This window comes from Equus quagga, chromosome 5 (assembly GCF_021613505.1).
Source record: "Equus quagga isolate Etosha38 chromosome 5, UCLA_HA_Equagga_1.0, whole genome shotgun sequence".
In the NCBI taxonomy this organism is placed as follows: Eukaryota; Metazoa; Chordata; class Mammalia; order Perissodactyla; family Equidae; genus Equus; species Equus quagga.
In genome coordinates this window covers 63,370,437-63,393,467 of record NC_060271.1, presented here as the reverse complement: position 1 = coordinate 63,393,467, position 23,031 = coordinate 63,370,437, and the positions used below count along the sequence as shown (strand labels likewise).

The window sequence follows — 23,031 nt, the reverse complement described above, 5'->3', positions numbered from 1 at the left end:
CTTCCTTAGGAGAACCTCAGAAGAGACCACAATCTCAGCCAAGACCTTGATTACAGTCCTGTGAGACCCTAATCAGAAAAGGCCGGCCCTGTGGCATAGTGCTTAAGTTCAGTGTGCTCTGCTTTGATGGCCCAGGTTCCTGGGTTCAGATCCTGGGCACAGAACTACACCACTTGTCAGCCATCTCTGGCAGCGACCCACATACAAAATAGAGGAAGATTGACACAGATGTTAGCTGAGGACTAATCTTCCTCAGGAAAAAAAAAAAAAGAAAAAGAGCCACTTAAGCCACGCCCAGATTCCTGACTATAGAAACTGTGAGATAACAATAAATGCGTATTGCCACTAGGTTTGTGATAATATTGTTGCACAGCAAGAAATGACTTTATGAAATTTGGTTCTATGTCTTTCAGTTTACTTGTATAGAAGAAACTTTGATATTGGAGAGGAGGTGCTAGTTAATAATAAAATTTCATTAAAATGGAAGTTATACTTTGCCATTTTGGGAGACAGTTCTTCATGGGTCTCTTATGTTTCTGCTTGTCTTGCTAAGGTAGCCCTGTTCCTTTGTGTAGGAGACAACTTGGAAGATAGAGATAGTGTCTGCCTTTGGAGCAAAGGGCAGGTTTGCTTACAGCCTTAGAAGATGGAGATCTTGTCTCCCTTTGAGCGAAGGGCCGACATTCTCACTGCCCATTATTACAGATTTGGGTTTCCTAAATTCACTCTTCCTTTCCTGTGATGCAACCCAGTGTGTTTGCAGATGTCATCTGGCCTTCTTCATGTCACCCTGTCACCCTGTGGGGATTAGGGCTCAGGGAACTGGCCCGAAAATGCTGATACTCTGCTGCCACTGCTGTAAGTAGTAAATTATTCTTCACCTCTGACCCAGCAGATTGCTGGCTTCTACCAGCGTTCATGGAACTGTACCAGGCAGACAGGGTAAAATCTCAGACAGCTCAGAGTTCTTGAAAAGCTATAGAGAATGATGTAAAGCACACATTTACCTGTGGAAATCGGGAAGCATTTTTTTTTGCAGAGGTGGAAATGTAAATACTATACAAGTTAACTCTAAACCTATTAACTAGGGAAGTGAGAATTCAAGCCTTGTAATTCTTCTCTCTCAGCATATGGTGTCACTCCTTCTCTACCAACCTCGACTACTGACCCTTGCTTGGTAGACTCTCCACCCCTGGGATTAGTTAGGAATGAACAATGGCTAAGAATACCGTTACCATGGAGGGATTTTAGAAAGTATTTTCTTGGTTGTTTGTTGCATTACTAGGGCTGTCATCCCATCCACAGAATGACAGCTTGGTGCCATTTGTAGCTAGTGTCCCCATTCAGTACCATACAATAACATATTCACTGTACTAGGAAAAGTCCATTATGGTCACAATCGCAACTCTTGCTGCCCACTATTTTAGCAATTATAGCAATAGCAAAGAGACCCAGAGGCTTAAAATAGTAAAATATTCCTGGTTAAAATCAGAACCTGGAAGCGAGAACTTGATACAAAGGGTACTAATCAATTTTCCTTTGATTACATCAGAGTTGCCTCTGTAGAACAGATGGTTGAATCCAATCTTTTATTATTTAGTTTCCATATGCCACCTACTCTGAATTTAATCTATAATTACAGCTCTCAAAATTGTTGCGTTTTTGGGGCCAGCCCTGTGGTGACATGGTTAAGTTTGGCATGCTCTGCTTCAAGGGCCTGGATTCATGGGTTCAGATCCCGGGTGTGGACCTATACCACTCGTCAGCCATGCTATGGCAGCGACCCACATGTAAAGTGGAGGAAGATTGGCACAGATGTTAGCTCAGGGCTAATCTTCCTCAAGCAAAAAAAAGAGAAAGATTAGCAAAAGATGTTAACTCAGAGCTAATCTTCCTCAGCAAAAAAAATAAATAAGTAAAAAATAAAAATAAAATTGTTGTGTTTTTCTTGGGGGAAGTGGGTTATTGACATTGGAAAAGGTACTATATAAATTGTGGAATAAAAATATTGTAAACACTCTCTTTCAGAAGGAAAAATTTTAAATCAGAAATATGAACTTCCCCTTTAAGATGGGACAAGCTTTGATTAAATGAATAAAGCCCCTAATTTCCCAGAATTTTAGACTTCCTGTCTGTTCAGTGCAATGCTATAAATTGCCCCTGGTCTCAAAACTGTTGTGACAAATACCTTGTGAGACATAAAGTTGGCCAGCCAGACTAGCCAGAAGTTTGCAATGCAGAAGACGTATTTTATATGCTCTGGGTTTCATTTCCCTGCAATATCCCAGTACCCAAGGTCCCAGAAGGTGAGGGTTTGCTCAGATGTTTATAAAGCCTGACTTTTTTCACTTCGAATTAGGGTGACCAGTAGTCCCAGTTTGTCCAGGATGCCTGGTTTTAAAACTGAAGGTCCCATGTCCTGGGAACCCTCAGTCTTGGGAAAACTGGGACGGTTGGTCATCCTACTTCAAATATAAATCCTAACTCCTAAGCTTGAATTGACTTCAAGTTTGTGAACGATGTATTGGAAAGTTGAATAAATTCAGAAAACATGGTTATGTGACAGTTCATTAATTATACCTGTTGTTCATCATTTACCATGTAAATGAACTGCTAGTGAACTCCATATTTTTTTTCTTTTTCCTTTGTTCTCTGACTTTTTGGGTCCTGTTTTTCTAACCCTATAAAAATCAAGTATGATTTCAGGTGTTTGAGAAGCAGCTCGTTTTCCCTGTTTCTCCTCTGTAGTAGTAGTTAAAAAACACAAGACATTGCTTTAACAAACGTCCATTGGGTAGTTTCTGAGACTGTGAGATTGTTGATAACTAGAGGGTGAGATGAGGTTGGCTGTAGGGCCCTGTGCAGGCCCAGAGAGGAAGGGCTGAGGGCAGGCAGTGGCAAGGGCTCAGAGGAGAGGAGGAGCCTGGCATGCATCTCACTGTCTTGGCTAAAATGGGTAGTTTATAACCTTATAGTTATCAGACAGATATTGGAGACCATAGTAGGTAGGCTGCTTCTGAGATGGCCCCCAACGACCCCTGCATCCTTATGTAATCCCCTCCCTCTGAGTGTGACTTGCTTCTAACCCTCAAAGGTGATGGGCTGCTACTTCCATGATTAGATTATCTAGGATTGTGACTGACTTTTTGCTGGCAGACTCTATTGCCTTCTTGGCTTGCATGCTTTGATGATGTTGGGGAACCCCATGTGGCAAGGAGTTGTGGATGGCCTCTGGCTGCTGAGGGCAGCCCCTGACTGTTAGCCAGCAAAATACCGAAGCCGTTAGTCCTATAATCACAAGAAACTGAATTCTAAGTGAGCCTAGAAGCAGAACTCTCCCCAGTCGAGCCTCAGATGAGACCACAGCCCAAGGCAACATCTTGATTGCAGCCTTGTGAGACCCTAAGCAGAAGACCCATTCAGGTCTGGACTCCTGACACACAGAAATTGTGACATAGGGGCCGGCCCTGTGGCTGAGTGGTTAAGGTCATGTGCTCCTCTTCAGTGGTCCAGGGTTTCATTAGTTTGGATCTCAGGTGCAGACATGGCACTGCTCATCAAACCAAGCTGAGGTGATGTCCCACATAGCACAACCAGAAGGACATACAACTAGAATATACAACTATGTACTGGGGGGCTTTGGGGAGAAGAAGAAGAAGGAAAAAAGATGAAATTGTGACATAATAAATATGTTATTTTAAACCACAGAGTTTGTGGTAATATTTTTATGCAGCAATAGCTGCTAATGCAGAGACTTGTATATTTTGTCATAAATAGATTAAAAGTGTGAAATAGGGATTTTAATTATTCAATTTTTTTGCATACCAATGACATACGGAGAATTTTGCTAACTACTGGGATGAGTACAGCAACAAAAGAGGTCTGTTTTATAATACTGGATATATCTGTGTCTGTGTCCAAAATGCAATTTCAGGAGCCCTCAAAGTAACCCATGCTTGTTTGGAGGACACAGCGGAAGTGCGACGAGTTGGGCGTCTGCGGGAGTCCACACCAGGGCTTACGTGTTCTGAGCCAAGCAGATACCTCAATGGCCAGCAGTAGAGAATGGGAAGATGATGGTGATAACAGGAAATTACCATTCTCTGAAACTCCTGGATTCGTGGTTTGGACCCCATGAGCAGAAAGGCCAATGGCAGAAGCAGGATTTGCTTTCTTAACAGACTGTCAAACCATGAGCCCACACGCTGTTGTTAATGACTCTGGAGTGCTGCCGGCACTGCTCTGGGCCCTGAGGACGGATGGTCTTTGGGAGTTCTGGAGGGGAACTATCAGCATGGATCTTGGTGTCCTCACAGAGGACATCATCGGCTGAAGCCACAGAAAGGCATCTGGAGAGAATTTATGGGCAGCAAGGGAACGCCCAGGAGGGAGAGCTGGATGAACCCCTTCAGTGACTCTACTTCACAGATTGGACAGTTAGCAGCATAAGACACGCCTTGTGGATTGTGCTGCCTGGGTTCCCCAGAAAATAAAGCCTGAGGCAAGTTTGGTGAGTGCCGATGCTTTAGCTCAAGACAGAGAGAACGAAGGGACGGGGAAATGAAGCAGGGAAGGATGAGAATTACCCTACTAGGGCTGCTGCATCACAGGCTGCCCAAAACTCAGCAGCCTGCTCAGCAGGTGTGTCAGCTCAGCCACACAGGACGTCTCCCGACAGGCTGTGCGGAGAAAGCTTGCCTTGGAACAGTATACCAGGGAGAGAATAAAAGGGAATTTATTTGTCTGGCTCCTTCCTGCCTTGTTCTTATTGATCAATTTGCCTTGATCAAAATTTGCTTCCTCAGGCCAGGGAAGTCCAGGGATATTGTGGTTTCAGGTAAATGACTACAGGGAAAGGCAGGTCCATTCAAAGTTCTGAGAGAGGCTCTATCTTAGTCCTTTTGGGCTTGTATACCAAAAATACCAGAAACTGAGTGGCTTATGAACAAGAAACATTCATTTCTCACAGTTCTGGAGGCTGGCAAGTACAAGATCACGGCGCTGGCAGATTTGGTGTCTGGCGAGGGCCCGCTGTCTGATTCATTGACAGCTGTCTTTTCTTTGTGTCCTCACTTGGTGGAAGGGGCCAGGGAGCTCTGTAGGGTCTCTTCTATGAAGGCACTAATTCATTCATGAGGGCTCCAACTTTGTCATCTAAGCACCTCCTAAAGGTCCCTCCTCTTCATACCATCACACAGGGCATTAGGTTTCAGAGTATGAATGTTGGGGGGACGCAAACCTTCAGTCTTCAGGAGGCTCCCTCCTGTTGGAGTGAAGCCTTCTGAGGAGGCATTTGAGCTAAACCCTGAAGGTTGACATTCCAAATAAAAGGATGAAAATAAACCAAGATACCAAGACCACGCGGTGCCAGGTGTGCTTGGGGACTCCCAACGGGCGATTTTAGCGCAGACATAAAGTTTCAGCCAACTTTACATTTCTGGACAAAGAATTTGAACTTTATTTCCCAGGCAATAGGACGTCTGTCAATACATTCAACCTAGAGATACTAGACAATGGGAGATTAGAGCTCAAGAAAGTTTTCTAGTTTCCCAAAGTATGATACTGTACAGTTGAATCCATAAACATGGAGGGAAGGATAAACCTGGGATTCTTAACCTGGGTCTGTGGAATCGCCTGGGGAGCTGTCTGTGAAGCTCTGAAATTGCACGCAACGTTTTCGTGAGGGCCTCCATAGGTTTCATCAACTTTTCAAAGGTTCTGGACCCCAAAAGGTTAAAGTGCATTGGTAAAAAAAGAGAAAATCAGCAGTCGTCTTGTCTCCCCCAAGCTTGGAGGTACTTACCTCCCATTTGGGGGTTGGGAGACGAGAGCGGAGCTAGCCAGAACATCTCCTAATTCAGAGGTAGGAGGCAGTTCAAGCTCGCAGTGACATGACCTGGAGAAGATCTGGACGCCAAGAGCGTCCTATCACAGCACAGACTTTTAACAAGCTCAACCCATCTTCTGGGCTCGGCGCCGCGCTGCGGAAAGCCGTGGCACCTAGCCAGTTCCGCCCCTCCCACTCTTCCCACAACTGCGCAGGCGTCAGGGCCGCGGGCCTGCAGCGCGCCTCCCGCGATGCCCCGCCCCGCCCCGCCCCGCCCCGGCGCGAGGCAGGACGGGAAAGCCAAGATGGACGCGTGCATTTGAACATCTCACCTGAGTGGCTCACCCGCACGCCTGCCTGTCGTTAGCAGTCGCGCCCGCAGCTGCTGCCCATTCTTCCTCCGGAATAGTGGAGGAGGAGGGAATGAGAAGCTGCAGCGGCCGAGGAGTCACCGTGACCGACCCTGCCGCTACCCTCGGGCCTCCTTGGCCCTCGCGCCTCCGGGGAGCAGCCGGGGCTCGCCGCGCCTGACGCGTCCCGAGTTACACAGGTGCGGGCCCGGACTCGCGGCGCGCGGTGGGTTCGTCGCGTGTCCTGTGACCCTCGCGCCCTGTGACCCGGAGGCGGGCCCTGAGCGCGAGCCGGAGCCGAGGGGGCCCCGGCCTGCGGGCTGGGCTTTCCGGGGTGCGCCTCCCCCCTCCCCTTCTCGCCGACTTCCTTCCTGAGCTAAACGCGGAGTCCCATGTGGGCCTGAGCTGTTTTCTGTGTCGGCCCCTTGCCCTTCCGACAGGATTTTCTGAAGCCCAGGCTCTTAGCCTCTTGGTTTCCCCTAACCTTTAAGAGGCCGACCAAGCTCTCCCTTTTTGCGGAGACTCAACTCGAGGTGCCCTTCTGTGTGCATTCGGGTCTCTTCTTGCAGCAGCTTTGTGGTTACCTTAGGCAGGATTGTTTTTGTTCCTAGTAAGCGATGCTGCTATCTTGATTTATAGCGTATCAGATTAATATAGTACTTTCGTGTGTGGCTCTTTATGTTGCCCTAATAGTAAAAACATAAAAGTTTGGGGTACTGTAAAATTTTTGATATGCTGCCTTAATCAGTACAAAAAGATACTGTACTGTGAAAATAATTATGAGATTAATAATTTTGTAATTTTCTCTCAAAGTTTTAATAGAGTAACATTTCAAAGTTGTGCAACTGAAGTTGGATAAAGTGGCAAGTTCTTTAATGTTGGTTATCCTGTTGACTAGAATATAGGAAGACGAGCTGAATTTTGCTGTTTTCTTGTAAGTTGTATAAGGCACTATTTTAGTTATGTCCCAAGTTCAAGTGTTCTCAATTCTGAATTTTAGCAGGAGGAAAAGAAAAGCGTCACGATTGTGGCATACACTTATTTCAGGAGTAAAATATAATTCACAGTACAATAACCTTACGATTTTAGAGGAGCTGCATGGAAACTGCAGAGGCTTTGAGATATTGCAGCAAAGAAAACTGATGCCAAAAAGACCTCAGATGAGAAATCTAAGTCCAATTTAATTAAACTCTTGTGAGTGCTGTTTCAGACACTCTTTCTAAAGGTTGTCTATAGTGCTGACATCACGTTTGTTTTGATTTCTGTGTGTGAGGATTGCAGTTTAAATGCGATGCCACAAAACCCTTTTTTAATGTAGGTGTTGTATTAGAGATGGGACTGGCATCCACCTTATAGACAACATTATACAGCGTCAGAATTTTACTAGTTGTTAATCACTGTGTGTAGAAATGTATTTGAGGTAAAGGGGCTTGTTTCTATTCACCACTCATCCACATCTTTGTATAAGGAACTGTGCTGTAACAGATGATATTAATTAAAAGCCAGAACTCTTAAATTTGCTACAAACATAACTGTTCCATGGCCAGAGTTATTCATGCCTTGGTTCCCTGGGTTTGGACCAAGAATTGGAATTGATCGTAGTCATCTGTTTAAGTGGATGGGGGTGTCAAAACTGCTGATGACATTTGATAGTTTATTACGTCTTTTGTGGCTTGGTCAACTGAAATCAATAGTTCAACTTCTGATGAATTAGAAATAATATGTGGGTTTTTAAAAAATTTGTTTCATTCCAGTATGCCGGTGATCCTTTAGGTGTGCTCTTCAAATGGGGTTCCAGCATCTGAACAGAAATGACCTTAATGTTGTGAAGCCAGCTGGTCATGGGACTATAAAGTACAACTATAAAAAGTACAACTATATGAAGTACAACTTGTCTAAATACTTCATATGTGAAGTGTGGAGAAATAAGTGTATGATAGTAGGAAACGTAGGATAGGTGTGTGGGACATAAGTGCTTGTCTCAGCCCAGTGGTTTCCGACAGTGGTAACTGTCTGTTGGTCAGTCTGCAACAAAAATGTGGCAATAACTCTAATTACCTGAAAGAGATCTGGAATGCCTTTTGATATTACGATTACTCTTACACCTGCCATATAATGGGATTAATTTGACACTCATCTAAGGATTAATGACTCTTCTGTAAACTTTTATGATATTTTTATTCTGGTTTTGACTCTAGAAGCTGACCAGAATGTGTTTGAATTCATACAGAAATAATGTTGATATTTGGAACCCATGTCGAACTTCTATGAAGAAAGGGCAACAATGATTGCAGCCGGGGATTTGCAGGAATTTGTTCCTTTCGGTCGAGACCACTGCAAACACCACCCTAATGCTTTGAACCTTCAGCTTCGCCAGCTGCAGCCAGCCTCTGAGTTATGGTCTTCTGATGGTGCCGCCGGCTTGGTGGGATCCCTTCAGGAGGTCACAATCCACGAGAAACAGAAGGTTTCAGGAAGTTTCCCATTATGTTTTGAAATGTAGAGTGATGTAATCTGCCTGTAATTTAAGGCTACCCAGATGCAAACGAGAAATGAGTATGATGCTATTTCTAGGGTGGAAGTTCAGATTTGGTAATTTTAAGCAAGGCTAAAATAATGACTTCATTGTATTAGAGTGTCATAGCTGTTTATTTAGACGTGTAACTCATGGTTTTATAATGAGAGTCAAGTTCACTGCTGTGATTATGGTCCATTTTAAATCTCTTTCTCTTCACTTAGTATGTGGGGATCAGATTTCATGTTATTTGATGATTAGATGGTAGAGTTAGAAATGGTCCCTGTTGTAAAAAACTTACATTTCTAGAGGAGGAAAGAAATGCTACATAAGTAGATAAAGCAGCAGTTCTTAAATAGGGGGGTGAGATGTAAGTGTGTGTGAGAAAATCAGTCTTTCCCATCTTATTCCATTCTCATATCCATGTGGGATACCAAAATCTCAGGATGGGGAAGTTTATGTAGTTAGAAATGTAAATCTTTTTCTCTCTCATTCATTTTGGTGGGCGGGACAGGGGGAGAAGGTGAATGTGTGTGCAGTTGTGGAGCAAGGCAATCTGCATCGTGCGTCGACTCCCCCAGTGATTCCCATGTGCCCTCACTGCCCTCCATAACCCCACAGGTGCTTAATGTGCCCTTTAGTCTCCCAAACATGTTGGTTTCAGTTTTGGATCTATAGAGAAGGTATAATTTTTGTTTGTTTCTAGTTTTGGTAGCATAATATAGTAGTATAATATAAAACATTTCATATAGAGAATTCTTGAGTATCTGTTCTTACTCCCGAAGTCTTGTAAGATAGATAACACACACACCCACCACCACACTGTTAATCAGCGGCACCAGACCTTCTAAGAGTTGGGCTTGGACTGAGTCTTACTCCTCAGGCGAAAAGAGAGTGGGTGGCTTGTATCTGGATGACTGTTAGATTTAGTTAATAAATCTTGCTCTATCCTGTTGAAAAAGAAAAAAAGTGCTTGAACATTTCTTACGTGTGCTATTTTTTAAGGAAAGCTGGCAGTTAAGGAAAGGTGTAAGCGAAATTGGAGAAGAAGTGGATTATGATGAGGAACTCTATGTGGCTGGAAATATGGTGATCTGGAGCAAAGGAAGTAAAAGCCAGGCATTGGCTGTTTATAAAGCGTTTACAGTTGACAGTCCTGTTCAACAGGTGAGTTGAATTTTAGCGTTTGATTGACTATTTAAGACTTTTTTTAGGAAAAGCTTTTGTTTTAAAATTTAACAGAAATGTTAAGAACATAGCATAATGATCCCAGCAGCTGGGTGTACATTTTAACATGTAGTGAAGTTAATGGTAAAAAAATAAAAATTTAATTTATTTTCTATATCATCACTTTTTTTTGCACTGTCCTTTGTCAGTTTAATGAAAATCTTTAAACACTGTCCTTGAGAAATTTGATTCATTCATTGTCAATAAAAATTTATAAGACATTAAGGGTCTTAAAAAGTATTTTAATGTATAGTCATTATGATTAATTGCGAAGTATTGAATAAATAAAAATTGGGTTCATAGTGATAGAAAGAAAGGGAAAGAAAAAAAAAATCTTAATTTACTATCATGCAGTTGGCTATTATACCTAACTCTGTTCTGAAATGGTAATTAAAGGGAAAGAATTAGGTATTTGCTTTGCCTTTTTAGGAAGACATGCAGTTCATCTCTAGTTAATGAAGGAGAACCCTTCCTTATAGAATGCCAGTAAATAAGTAAAAAAGGAATGATAGAATTAGAAAAAAATCACCATTTTGTAGCCTCCATTATAATAACTGATTCAGACAAGGATTGTAAACAGATACTAAGACCTTTGGGTAAAAGGATATTACCATGGCACCAGGTATCACCCTGTGGATTATTTGGTAAATGTGAAGGAACAAACGTATCTGTTTGGAGATATCTGTTGGTCTCCACCTCAACCAGATAATTGAGTTTATCATCACTAATAGTGGGACAGAGTAGTATTACATACCTCCAGCTGTAATGCAGCATGAAGTACGTGATATTATCTACTAAGCTTTCTTCCAAGAAATAGTTCACCTGAATATCTAGACCTAAATTCCAGTTATAGGAAATATAGGGACTAGAGGATCAATTTTTAAAATATCGTGAGATGAGGAGTTGGTTGGAGCTATAGATGAAACAAGAATGGCCGAAGGTTGATAATCATTGAAGCTGGCTGATGGGAATCCATTATGTTATTCTATTTACTTTATATCTATTTGAAATTTTCCATAACAAAAAGTTTAAAGAAAAAACACAATGAGAAAACAATTAGGGGGAGAGTCTACATTCTGGTTTCTTTAAAAAGTCACGGAGGGGCTGGCCTGGTGGCGCAGCGGTTAAGTGCACACATTCCGCTTTGGCGGCCTGGGGTTCGCCAGTTTGGATCCCTGGTGCAGACATGACACATGGCACTGCTTGGCAAGCCATTCTGTGGTAGGCTTCCCACATATAAAGTAGAGGAAGATGGGCATGGATGTTAGCTCAGGGCCAGTCTTGCTCAGCGAAAAGAGGAGGATTGGCAGCAGATGTTAGCTCAGGGCTAATCTTCCTCAAAAAAAAAAAAAGTCATGGAGAAAGAAAATAAGATGGAGACTGTTCTAGATTAAAAGAGACTGAAGGGACATCACCAAATGCAATATTTTTTCACCCTTATTGAATGAGCTTTGAATTCTGGTTCTAGAAAATCAGCTGAAAAAGACAATTTTGGGAAAATTTGAAAGAGTTGCAAATGGACTGGATATTGGGTCATGTTAGAAAATTATTTTTTTTTCCTCAGGCAGGATGATGGTTTTGTGGTTATGTAGGAGAATATCTTTTTTTGATGTACTCCTCTAACAATTTATTGGGAAGGATAAACCGAATTATTCCAAAATTTGAGGTCATGTGTGAAAGCATTTCTGTGCAGAAGTGTTGAAGCCAGTGATCTTTTTGATGATGATTTTCCCTGTGGAACCCTGTGCTTAGTGTAGATGTGAAAAGTAGATTCGATGATGTCCAAATAGTTCTTCGCTTCTGTGTTTCCATCTTTATTTCTCCAAGGAATGGTTGTCTGCTTACAGCATTGCACACATGTGCAGTTAGATGTATTGTCTCCTTGCTCTTAGAATCACGCATGAGTGGAAGCATAAGATTTCTAATTTCAGTCTTCTTGCTAATATGGAGAAAAGGTAATTTTGCATTTTGGTTAAGAAATAATCCCAGGTGTACGTGCCTCAGATTTAGTTTACTCCTTCCTTCATTCTGCAGTTGTTTAGTGTCATTCTGTTTCAGACTGTGCTGGGGCTACAAAGATGAATATAGTTTCTGCCATTGAAGACCTCATAGTCTAGAAAGGTAAACAGATAAACGAAAATGCTGTATTCAGATAAACTAAAGTGCTGTATGGTGGCTTTGTGTCCACAGTGTGGTGAGAGCCAGGAGGACTGAACTCTGAAGGGAGGGTTTCTCAAAGAAGATGCTGTTTGAATTGGAAGTTGGTAAAAGGGCATTCTAGGCAGAGGGAATTGAGAAAAAAAAGAATTGTGGAAAAACATGATGTTTTCTAAATTCAGAATGGCTGTACAGAGGGCGTGGCTGTGGAGAGATGCTAGCAGGTGTTGGATGGATCCAAACTGAAAGGTCTCGTATGTAAACCAAGGAATTTTGATTTTAAAGTGTATGCAGGAGGGAGCCTATCAAGGATTTTAAAATGGAAAGTAGATCATCAGTTTTGTATTCTGAGAAGAGATTACTTTGGTGGCAATATATAAGACTGACTGGAAAGTAGAGAGACTAGTGTCAGGGCTATTATTTTGTGGTAGGTCAGGTGAAAGATTGGCACCTTGAAGAAACAGAAGACAGGTGAGAGACAGAGCTGAGGGAAATATGAAAGGGGCTAGTGATCTCTAAGATATTAGGGATAAAGAGGAATGATAAAAGATCTAGTTGTAGAGACTGAGAGGATGGGATTTCATAAAAGGAAGTTGAGACTGTAATAGGTACAGTGTAAATTTTCAGATTAAAGTGCAGCTCTGATGCCTGTTTTTCTTCATGAATTTTCCTTGGCTAAAATGCCATTCAAAACTCCTATAACTTGGGGCCAGCCCAGTGGCCGAGTGGTTGGCTTTGTGCGTACCACTTCAGCGGCCCAGGCTTTTGCCCATTCGGATCCTGGGCATGCACGTGGTGCTACTCATCAAGCCATGCTGAGGTGGTGTCCCATGTAGCAGAACTAGAAGGACCTACAACTAGAATATACAACTATGTACTGGGGGGCTTTGGAGAGAAGAAGAAAAAAAAAGAGATTGGCAACAGATGTTAGCTCAGGTGCCAATCTTTAAAACAAACAGACAAACAAAACTCCTACAACTCAACAAAACAAACAGTCCGATTAAAAAACGGGCAAAGGACCTGAAGAGACATTTCTCTAAAGAAGATAGACAAATGACCGATAAGCACATGAAAAGATGCTCAACAATGTTAATCATTAGGCAAATGCAAATCAAAACCACGATAAGATACCACTTCACACCTACTACGATGGCTGTTGCTAAAAACATGAAAAAAATAGCAAGTGGTGGTGAGGATGTTGAGAAATTGGAATCCTGTGCATTGCTGGTGTGAGTGTAAAAAAGCACTGTGGAAATGTTTGATGGGGCCAGCCCGGTGGCGCAGCTATTAAGTTCGCACATTCCACTTCGGCAGCCCAGGGTTTGCCGGTTCAGATCCCGGGTGCAGACATGGCACTGCTTGGCAAAAGCTATGCTGTGGTAGGTGTCCCACATGTTATAAAGTAGTGGAAGATGGGCGTGGATGTTAGCTCAGGGCCAGTCTTCCTCAAAAAAAAAAAAAAGAGTTTGATGGTTCCTCAGTAAGTTAAATATAGGATTACCATATGATCCAGCAATTCCACTTATAGATATATACTCGAAAGAATTGAAAGCAGGGCCTCAAACAGATGCTTGTAAACTGATTTTCATAGCAGTGCTAGTCACAATGGCTAAAAAGTGGAAACAACCCGAGTGTCAATCAACAGATGAATGACTAAACAATATGTGGTATATGCTTATAATGGGATATTATTCAGCCTTAAAAAGGAAGGAAATTCTGATGTGTGCTGCAACATGGATGAACCTTAAAAATGTTATGCTAAGTATAATAAGCTAGACACAAAAGGACAAATACTGTATGAGTCCACTTTCATGTGGTGCTTAGAATAGGCAAATTCTAAGTAGGCAGAAAGTAGACTAGAGGTTACCAGGGGCTGGGAGGAGGGAGAAATGGGGAGTTATTGAGTGGGCACAGTTTTTGATTGGGATGATGGAAAAAGTTCTGGAAATGGATAGCAGTGAGGTTGCCCAACATTGTGAATGTATTTAATGCCACTGCATTTGTACACTTAAAAATGGTTAAAATGATAAATTTTATGTTATGTATATTTTACCACAATTAAAAAAACACATAAAAATGCCATTAAATAATTTCAATAAGTGATTGTCAGGCATGCCAGTTAAAGTTTAATGGCTTTTCCTAGTTTATGTTTTCTAAGATGGGGCCTTTAGAAAGGGAAATGTTAGTTTTTCTAGGGAATTTTTGTAAAGTGAGTCTAGAACAGTCTAAGAATGATCATTAGATAAGTCTGGAAATTATAAAATAGCTTGGCAATTTTCAACTCTTCTGATAATCTTTAGTTTTGTATAGGATATAGGGTTTAATATGGGTTGAGCCACTATTTGAACTCACTTTTGTCGTAAGGCTTCTATCTAGTAGGTTTTTTGATTTTTGTCTTCCCTTCTCTTTTCATAAAATTATTTGCAAACATAGTTTATCTTTCCTTATAGTATTTGTCATTAATTAGTCCAATTTTATTTTATCTTGTTCTTTTCTGTTCCCATAGTGTATGTGTTGAGCTAATGAGGAGGGGCAGTTATTATGTAGATGCCATTATTATTATTTAGATACCATAAGTTAATAGGTTACTGTTTGGATACAGTTTTCTTAGGTAAGCATTTTGTTTTCATTTTAGGCATTGTGGTGTGACTTCATTGTATCACAGGATAAGTCTGAAAAGGCCTACAGTAAGTTTCTTGAAATTTTATTTCATCTTATGATTCCAAATGTTTATCTCATTGTTTTTTCTTTCCATTCAAAATAAGTAGCCACTAATAGTGGTTTAACCTAAGCATTTTTATATTATGCATTGAAGAATTTGTGAGTTGGGATTGCAATTTTTGATTGTTGAGATTTTTTGGGGAAAAAAGCGTAAATCTTCTACCCTTTCTTTTTAGGTAGTGATGAAGTGGAAAAATGCATATGTATATTGCAAAGCTCATGTATTAACATGCATAGCATAGAAGGAAAAGATTACATAGCTTCTTTACCTTTTCAGGTAAACTTGAGTGTTTCAATGCTTTTGTGTTTTGTTGGAGAATATTCTTGAATTAATTGGTTTCAGAAGTATTGCTACTCTTATATCTTGTAGTAATCAAGAGTGTTATTTTTCACTCAAAATAAATTTTAGCAGCTTTAGTGGCTTATGTTTTCATCTTTTGCATAAAAAATTATTTAATGAAGTAAATTATGAAGTCTTTTCTAAGTTTTTTTTAGTTTGTGATAAATACGTTGTTTTGATTAAAGTACATGAGCAATAGTCTTTTTCCTGTTTTTCTCATCATCTTTTTATGCCTAGTGCTATTGTTAAAATTTTATCACATTGTCATTTTGGTATTGATATTAGCCACTGTCAGGAATTTGCCACCAGGAATTTGTCGAGAAGAGCCACCATTGAACTCTTCCTTAGATTTGATTTTGTCTTAGACTTGCTTGTTAAAATTACTTGTCTTTTAAATATTATGATTAATGGTCGTGTTATTTTGTAAAGCTCTTATTAAATTGGAAGAAAATCTAATGTTCTATAATGTCTCCTAAACATGTTACAAAGAATAGTTTCTTTTACTTCTGTTTTTTGCTACCCTTTTACCTGAAAGGTTGCAAATGTTTGGCCCACCAAATACGGACTGTTGTTCGAGCGAAGCACTTCTTCACATGAGGTACCTCCAGGTCCACCCAGGTAGTCCGTTTCCTCAGTTCAGAATATTATTACTTGGGCTTTTTTTGTGTTGGTTCTTAGGTAAAACTGTTTACCTAAAAGTTGGGGATGATAATTTTCATGCTAACAGCATAGATAGATGCCGTTTTCTCTCATCTCAGTACACTTATGAGTTCTACTTCTCACTTGGTACTTAATTCTCTACAGCTTTTTTCCCCCAAGTTGTGAAATTGAACAAGCACATGACTTAAAGATAACAAGACTCATTCTTAGCTCTGCCATTTTTTCATTGGGTTACTTTGACCAAATCATTAGAGCTTTCTTAGCTTTGGTCTCCTTATCTGTTACAGAAATACTATCATTTACCTCTTGGAATTTATGGAAAGATTAAATGAGCTAAGGTATACAACCTTTGACGCAGGGCTTAGTACCTACCTGTTAGGTACGCAATGTGGTAGGCGCTTATTGGCAGTGTGTTTACCTTGTTTCCCTAATAAATTGTGAGCTCATTGAAGGGAAGGAACATACAGTACCTATCAAAGTGGTACAAGTAGTAGATACTGAGGTTTTAAAAAATTGCTTATAGATTTTAATCTTTATCTGTGTTTAGGTAGAAAGCCTGTTTTTGCCCTCTTTTTTCAATTACTCTTTAAAAAATGCAGGCTTTTTATTTACTTGAAGTTTTTCTTCTTTTTAAGTGCACTCCTTTGTAAATAGGTGTAGAAGACTAAATTCTTTTTCAGCTGCCAAAGCCACACTGCCATTAAGTGAGGTAAAAAAAAAAAAAAAGACTGCTTTATGCCCATTACTCCACTGGTTCTGTAATGTGACGATTGGCATCTGTAGATATTTCCTGAGCTATATTGATTTCCCTGCGGGTGTGTATGTATAGAATTAGCCTGCATAAGAGGAGAGATTTCTAGGAATGAAATAGAAAGTACTATGAAAAACAGTATATAAAAGGTTTAGAGGGTTGCTTTTTAAGATGGTAGGTGTTTAGTTGCTTGTGTAATCTGGAGAAGATATTTCCTTGCAAGAAAAGTGAAAAATTTGTGCACAAATGGAGTCATCTTGTGTTGGTGATTGACCGGTTATTTCTTTATTCCTAGGGAACCTTTACCCACTATGTTCAGCATGCTGCATCCACTAGATGAAATAACCCCACTTGTTTGTAAATCTGGAAGTAAGTGTATTTATATAAGTTCTTTTACATATGCTTTTTTTTTTGAGTTTGGGGGATGGAAGGAAATGAAGAAGCTTATGAAAATTTGGCTTGTTTTATAAAAATAATTTAAGCATTTTACAGAAATAATTTTTTTGTTATGAAAATAATTCATATTAAAGCAAGAACTCCTTGAATACCCTGCTGTTAACTATATTAGCAGTTATTCTTTTAGTAAAAAACGGGCATTATAAGTCAATGATAAATTTGTTAACCTATGTGTAGAGGACTCTAGACTCTGTTCCTCAGTGATTAAGAAGTAAATGAATGACACTTAGATGAGCTAAGATTGCTTCTGAAGAAAAGAATGTAGGGTCTTAGGCCTGTACTGTATAAATTTATGAATTTTAATATTTCGTTTTCCCTACTCATAATGACATAATTTGTTAGGGCTCAGAAGTTTTAATATTTCCTACAGTTATTTCTAGATGGTTATTTTTAAATTGTAAAAGTGGCTAAACATGATAGGTAATTGTAAATAATGAGGACTTGAAAGCAAAAAAATTTATGTTCTTTGACCAATTTTATTTTTAGACCTTTATCCCAAGTCCATATTCTGAAATACCACCGAGGTTTTTGTCTTCTGTATCAGGGCTTGGCAAACTACAGCCCGTGGGCTAATAAATGAAGCCAACAGCCTGTTGTTATAAGGCTTATAAGCTAGTAATGGTTTTTACCTTTTTAAAGTGTTGTAGACAAAAACCGAAACACATGCGGCAGAGTCAGTATGTGGTCTGCAAAGCCTAAGCTGTTTACTCTTTGGTCTTTCACAGAGAAAGTCTGTTGATAATTCTATGTTGGTAACAACCATAGACAACCTAAATAAACATGTTAGAGCCTGTGACTGAATGGTATGCAGCCATTATTGATCATATTTTTGAATGATAGTTAATGACCTCAGGAATTGCTTATTCATAATGTTAAGTGGGATATAAAACTAAATACAATATGATTCTAATTTTGTAAAAACATAAAAAGTGTGTGTATGTGTATAGCAAAAAAAACTAGAAGGAATACTCCCTTACTATATTAATAGTGGATATTTTGAGATGGTGGAATCATGAATGATTTTTATTTAATTTTTTATGAAGTAGTTCTTATTTTTATAAAATTTTTTTATTTTCTAATATTTTAACTGAGAGGGAAGCATTAGGAAGCAGTCAAATAAGGATATAGAAATCACTTCATGGTAATATAGAAGTGTAAGCTAAATTTACTAGGAAAAAACTGATTTTACATGTGTGATCAGTAAAACAGAGATAGTAGTATTCTGTTCAGCACTGTTTGAATAGTTACTATAGAGGACAGATTTCATCCCAAAGAAAAGAACCCATAGGAATTCAAACTTGACAGAATAGTTGATTGCAATTTATAAATAAGTCAGCTATTGAAGAAGCCATGAACTGTTTACCTGTGGCTGATGAATTTAATGGTGGGTCAGCACAAATCATCAACAGTTAATTGCATGTATGTAAAATTGAAACTGGTAACACACTCATCTTTAATGTATTTTAAGGAAGTTGATGCCCAAAGTAAATTTACTAAAAATTCAAGGTGAATTATGTAATGTATTCATGGAGTTTATGTCTTAATTGGCTTGGTTTATCTTTATTTTTAGAAATTGCAAGAGAGAACGGTCTTGTAAAGTCAATTATTCAATACCTGGTCATTTCTATTTTATCTTTAAGGTCTTTTTGGTTCATCACGGGTGCAATATGTTCTAGATCATGCAATGAAAATTGTTTTTCTCAACACTGACCCCTCCATTGTAATGACCTATGACACTGTTCAAAGTTTGCATTCTGTTTGGGCTCTCCGGAGAGTCAAACCAGAGGTAAGGATAAAGGGAAATCTCTTCTTAATATGAAAGGATGATTAATATGGAGAACTTTTGCATGTTTTTGGAAGAATCATTTGTGAAATAGATTGAACTTCTTAGGAAAAAAAGCAATACTGTCTTTAATAACTGACATCTACCCTGAATTTTCACAAGGAATTACCCTTTTGATCTAATTATTGTGTGTTTTTTTTCCCTTCTCATCATTTTGCCTTAAGGAAGAGAATGTTGTTTTAAAGTTCTCTGAACAGGGGGGTACCCCACAGAATGTGGCCACTAGTAGCTCTCTCACAGCACACCTCAGAAGCCTCTCCAAAGGAGATTCCCCCGTGGCTTCACCTTTCCAGAATTACTCCTCCATTCACAGTCAGAGTCGCTCCACCTCCTCACCCAGTCTACACTCTCGTTCACCTTCTATTTCCAACATGGCAGCTCTAAGGTGGGAATTACATGTGGAAGTGTTTCTTTGTTTTAAACAAGATACCCCAAGAAAAATATAGCTTTTTTTCAAACTTTCTCTTATGTTTTGAAGGATTTAAAGTTTCTTTTGACTGCTTCTGGGTATTTCTCAGGGAAAATAGCCATTATCCTAGTAGTGTTAGTTTTATTAAGACTTCTAGATCCATGTTCCTTTTTTTCAGGAGTCATATTTAGAAGCTACCTATGCTTGTCATGAGAGTGAGTGCCTCATTTCTAATATTAATTGCAAAAATATTTTGGTACTGTTTTATTTTTTCTTAATTTACCTTACCTTTTCTTTTGTTTTTGTTAATATCTATCTACCTGGTGATGTAGGGACTGATGTTGTTGCTATGTATATGTTTGAATATAAGGAACATAGTTTAGACCTTTTTAAGTAATATAAACAATTCATTTTCTGAAGCAGAAAGTGAATGAATTTTGAGTTTTAAAAGAATGCTAACAATCTTTAGAATACAGTAAAATACATTAACATGAACTATTTGAGTCGCTATTTCTTGTTTAAAAAATGGCTTTTCTGACCGGAATTGTGCCATGAATGCTCTCCATATGTGGAATTTTGGGAAGTGTTCTTGGAAAGTGTGTTGTATCAGCGTGCATTGTTGACTGGGATGCACTCTCTTCTCTGTTTCTTTTACAGCCGTGCTCACTCTCCTGCCTTAGGAGTGCACTCTTTTTCAGGGGTGCAGAGGTTCAACCTCTCAAGCCATAATCAATCTCCAAAGAGACACAGTATTTCTCATTCTCCAAATAGTAATTCTAATGGCTCCTTTTTTGCACCAGAAACAGAGCCAATTGTTCCTGAACTTTGCATTGACCATTTATGGACAGAAACGATTACTAACATAAGGTTTGGAGTATATATTTTTATATTGAAAGAAAAATGTTGCTAACAGTCTTAGAAAATACTTGGTATTTTGCTTAAAGCTTCCTAATTTGTTATTAGCACTTATAAAAATAAATAGAAATATATATTTAGGCCACCTCAGTTTCAGTAGAGGATATTAATGTTATAAAAATGGTCATAAAAATATTCTTGTGTCATTTGCTATTTCTTCCTTAACTTAGTAGTAATAGTCTCTCAGATTTGAAGTGTTTGATGTTTTGGGGGAAACAACTAATTTCTGTGGATTAAGCAACTTGGGTTATATAGCAGTTTTCTTAAGTTTTATCTTTATGTTAGTTGAGTCAGCTGTTCTTTTTGGGGAACACAACTCAGACCTCTGTTCTGTGTGACTTTTCTGCATTTATGTTCTCTTTAATTATTCACTCATTAATTCAGCCAATTCTAGTGTGTGCGCTGTGGGTTAACAGGCAGATTGGTCATTGTCCCTGTCCTCAAAAAGATCCAGCTGAAGGATGGTGGCACGAGGAGGAAGTGCCTCTTCTGCTGGTAGGCCTTTGGAAAGATGAACAGGTATTTGCCGGGCGGGAAAGTGGAGAGGGGCGTAGGAGGCAGGGGCATGAGAACAGAAGTTCAAAAGTGTGAGTGCATGGTATCTTCAGGGATTTACAGATACTCTCACCTTGCTTGTTCCAGGAGGGAGGAAAAGGGCTAAGAAAAGAGGAGGCTTGAGAGAGAGATTCCCTTTAGGGTTGTTCTATTTGAGAGCTGGAAGAAGGTGCTTTATATCTGGGTTGTAAACTTAGAGGAAAGAGCAGAACAATAAATGTGGGACTTGTCCGCTTATAATTGGTGATCGAGGCAAGAGAGGTGCATTGGAATTTAAGGAGTGTGTAGAGGTTGGGTTTCGGGGTTCCTAGGGGCCCTGTGAGTGAGCTTGTGGTTGCAGGGGTTCTGGTAACCCTCTGGAATCGTGAACAGCCATTCTGTGTATGCGTAGTGTCTAGGCCTTTTCCTAAGGAGTGGATTTAACAATCATAAGATTCTCCAAGGGATTTATGACCTCCAAACAGTTAAAACCCCGTGCAATAGAATCAGAAGAGGGCTAGGGACTGAAGTCTTAGAAACTTAAGATTTTGAGGGTGAAAAGAAAAAAGGGACAAAGCTGCTGCAGAAAGACAAAGCAAGAGGTCAGGTGGGAGAAGCAGCAGGAAATGTGGAACACAACAGAGAGCCTTTCGAAAAGAAAGCGCCAATATTGCCAGGTGCTCGTGAGGTGTGGCACTAAGAGATGAGCTCAGAGAGGAATTACCTGGATGGCAGTGAGTTTAACTGGTGACCTTGGCCAGAGCACCTGGTAGTGGGGGGTGTGTGGAGTAGAATGGGGTGGAAGAAGCAAATGGGGACTGAGGAAGAGAAGACAGACATCTTAAGGTGTTTGCCTTTGAATGGGGATGAGGATACAAAACTAGCTAGAGGAAGTCTCAGGGTCAAGGGAGAGTTTTGTTTTTGCTTAATTATATTAAAGAAAGTGTCTTCATGACTGAGTACCTCATTGTGTATCTCTAAAAAGTAAGGTTGTTTTCTTACCTAACCATAGTACCATTTTTACACCCATTCAGTTTACAGTAAATGTTTTATATCATCTAACATACAGTCCATCTTCATATTTCAAGACTTTTATCTTAATGTGAGAGAGTAGGCCACAAGAACTACACCCAAAGCAGAGAAAGCATTGAAAATACAGGGGAGAGGAACAGAAACCAGAAGGGAGCCCAAGTTGAGGGATTAGCCTCAGAGAGAAAGAAGGTGATGGTTATCAGACAGATCGGGCAGGAGGTTGGGCTCCAGCTTATAGCCTCATTTTCTCTGTGAAACAGAAGGCAAATGCATGTTCTTGGATGGGATAGGTAGCTGGAGGAAAGTAAGATGTGAACACAGTGTTGAGGGAGCTTCTCTGTTTTTGTTCCTCATATACAAAATAAAAACTTCTTACGTTTAAAAATCATTTATCTTTAATACCTTATTGGTAAGTTGAATATATTACCGATCTTTATTTTGTAGAATTATGGCCTTCATACCACTCTAGAAAGAAATCTTTGGAAATAGAGGTATGGTTTAAAAGAGAGGGATGAAGTGGAACCTAATCTGAGAGAAAGAGAGAGAGAGAGAGAGAGAGCACATACAAGTCTGACCCCTTAGACCCTTTAAGGATAGAAATTCAAGTTTGTATTACTTTAGCAATAGGAACTTGGGTAAGAGGGAATTAAAAGGTCCATTGATAATGATTAAGTTTATTGTAGTTTTTCCCAAGAAAGCTGTGAAATGGACTCAGAGTCAAAGAGCTGAAAGGAATCTTAGAGATTATGAAGGTCAAATCTTAGAAGTGTTTTTGGGTCTTCAAGATTATTGCTTGGCCCAAGTAATTTTTAGATTTCCTGCAGAATATTTTCAAAGACTTTTTATAGTTACTATGGTAGATTTTTGAACCACTGCTGACAGTTACTTTATTAATGTATCTGTTGCAGAGAGAAAAATTCACAGGCCTCAAAAGTGTTTATTACATCTGACCTATGTGGGCAACAGTTCTTGTGCTTTTTAGTAGAATCCCAGCTCCAGTTACGGTAAGCGCAGATGTGTAAATAAACTGAGGACTGCTTTTTTTTTGTTTAATTAGCTTTATTGAAATAATGTACATACCATAAAATTGACATGTTTTAAGTGTACAATAAGTGATTTTTAGTAAATTTACAGAGCTTTGCAATCATCACCACCACCCAGTTTTAAAACATTTCTATCACCTTAAAAAAATCCCTTGTGCTTCATTTGCAGTCAATCTCTGGCCCCATTCCTAACCTCAGGCAACCGCTCTGTGGGATTTCTGCCTACAGAGAGTTGGCTTTTCTGCACATTT

At 39.6% G+C, this 23,031-nt stretch overlaps 1 protein-coding gene across 4 annotated transcripts in view; it reads left to right on the top strand.

Annotated features, from left to right (window-relative positions):
- Positions 1-6,126: 6,126 nt before the first annotated feature.
- Positions 6,127-23,031, top strand: part of ANAPC1 (anaphase promoting complex subunit 1) — a 109,399-nt gene continuing 92,494 nt past the window's right edge. For 2 of the 4 annotated variants that reach the window (XM_046661405.1, XM_046661403.1), the window contains exons 1-11: positions 6,127-6,377; positions 8,408-8,644; positions 9,698-9,859; positions 14,712-14,763; positions 14,974-15,074; positions 15,673-15,755; positions 16,844-16,917; positions 18,645-18,790; positions 19,012-19,232; positions 19,914-20,123; positions 22,646-22,741. In XM_046661405.1, the coding sequence (XP_046517361.1) occupies positions 8,432-8,644; positions 9,698-9,859; positions 14,712-14,763; positions 14,974-15,074; positions 15,673-15,755; positions 16,844-16,917; positions 18,645-18,790; positions 19,012-19,232; positions 19,914-20,123; positions 22,646-22,741 (1,358 nt within the window). In that variant the 5' untranslated portion in view covers positions 6,127-6,377; positions 8,408-8,431. Of the gene's footprint in view, positions 6,378-6,990; positions 7,112-8,407; positions 8,645-9,697; positions 9,860-14,711; positions 14,764-14,973; positions 15,075-15,672; positions 15,756-16,843; positions 16,918-18,644; positions 18,791-19,011; positions 19,233-19,913; positions 20,124-22,645; positions 22,742-23,031 lie in introns of those variants that run through there. The other 2 variants (XM_046661404.1, XM_046661406.1) reach the window with 2 other exon arrangements.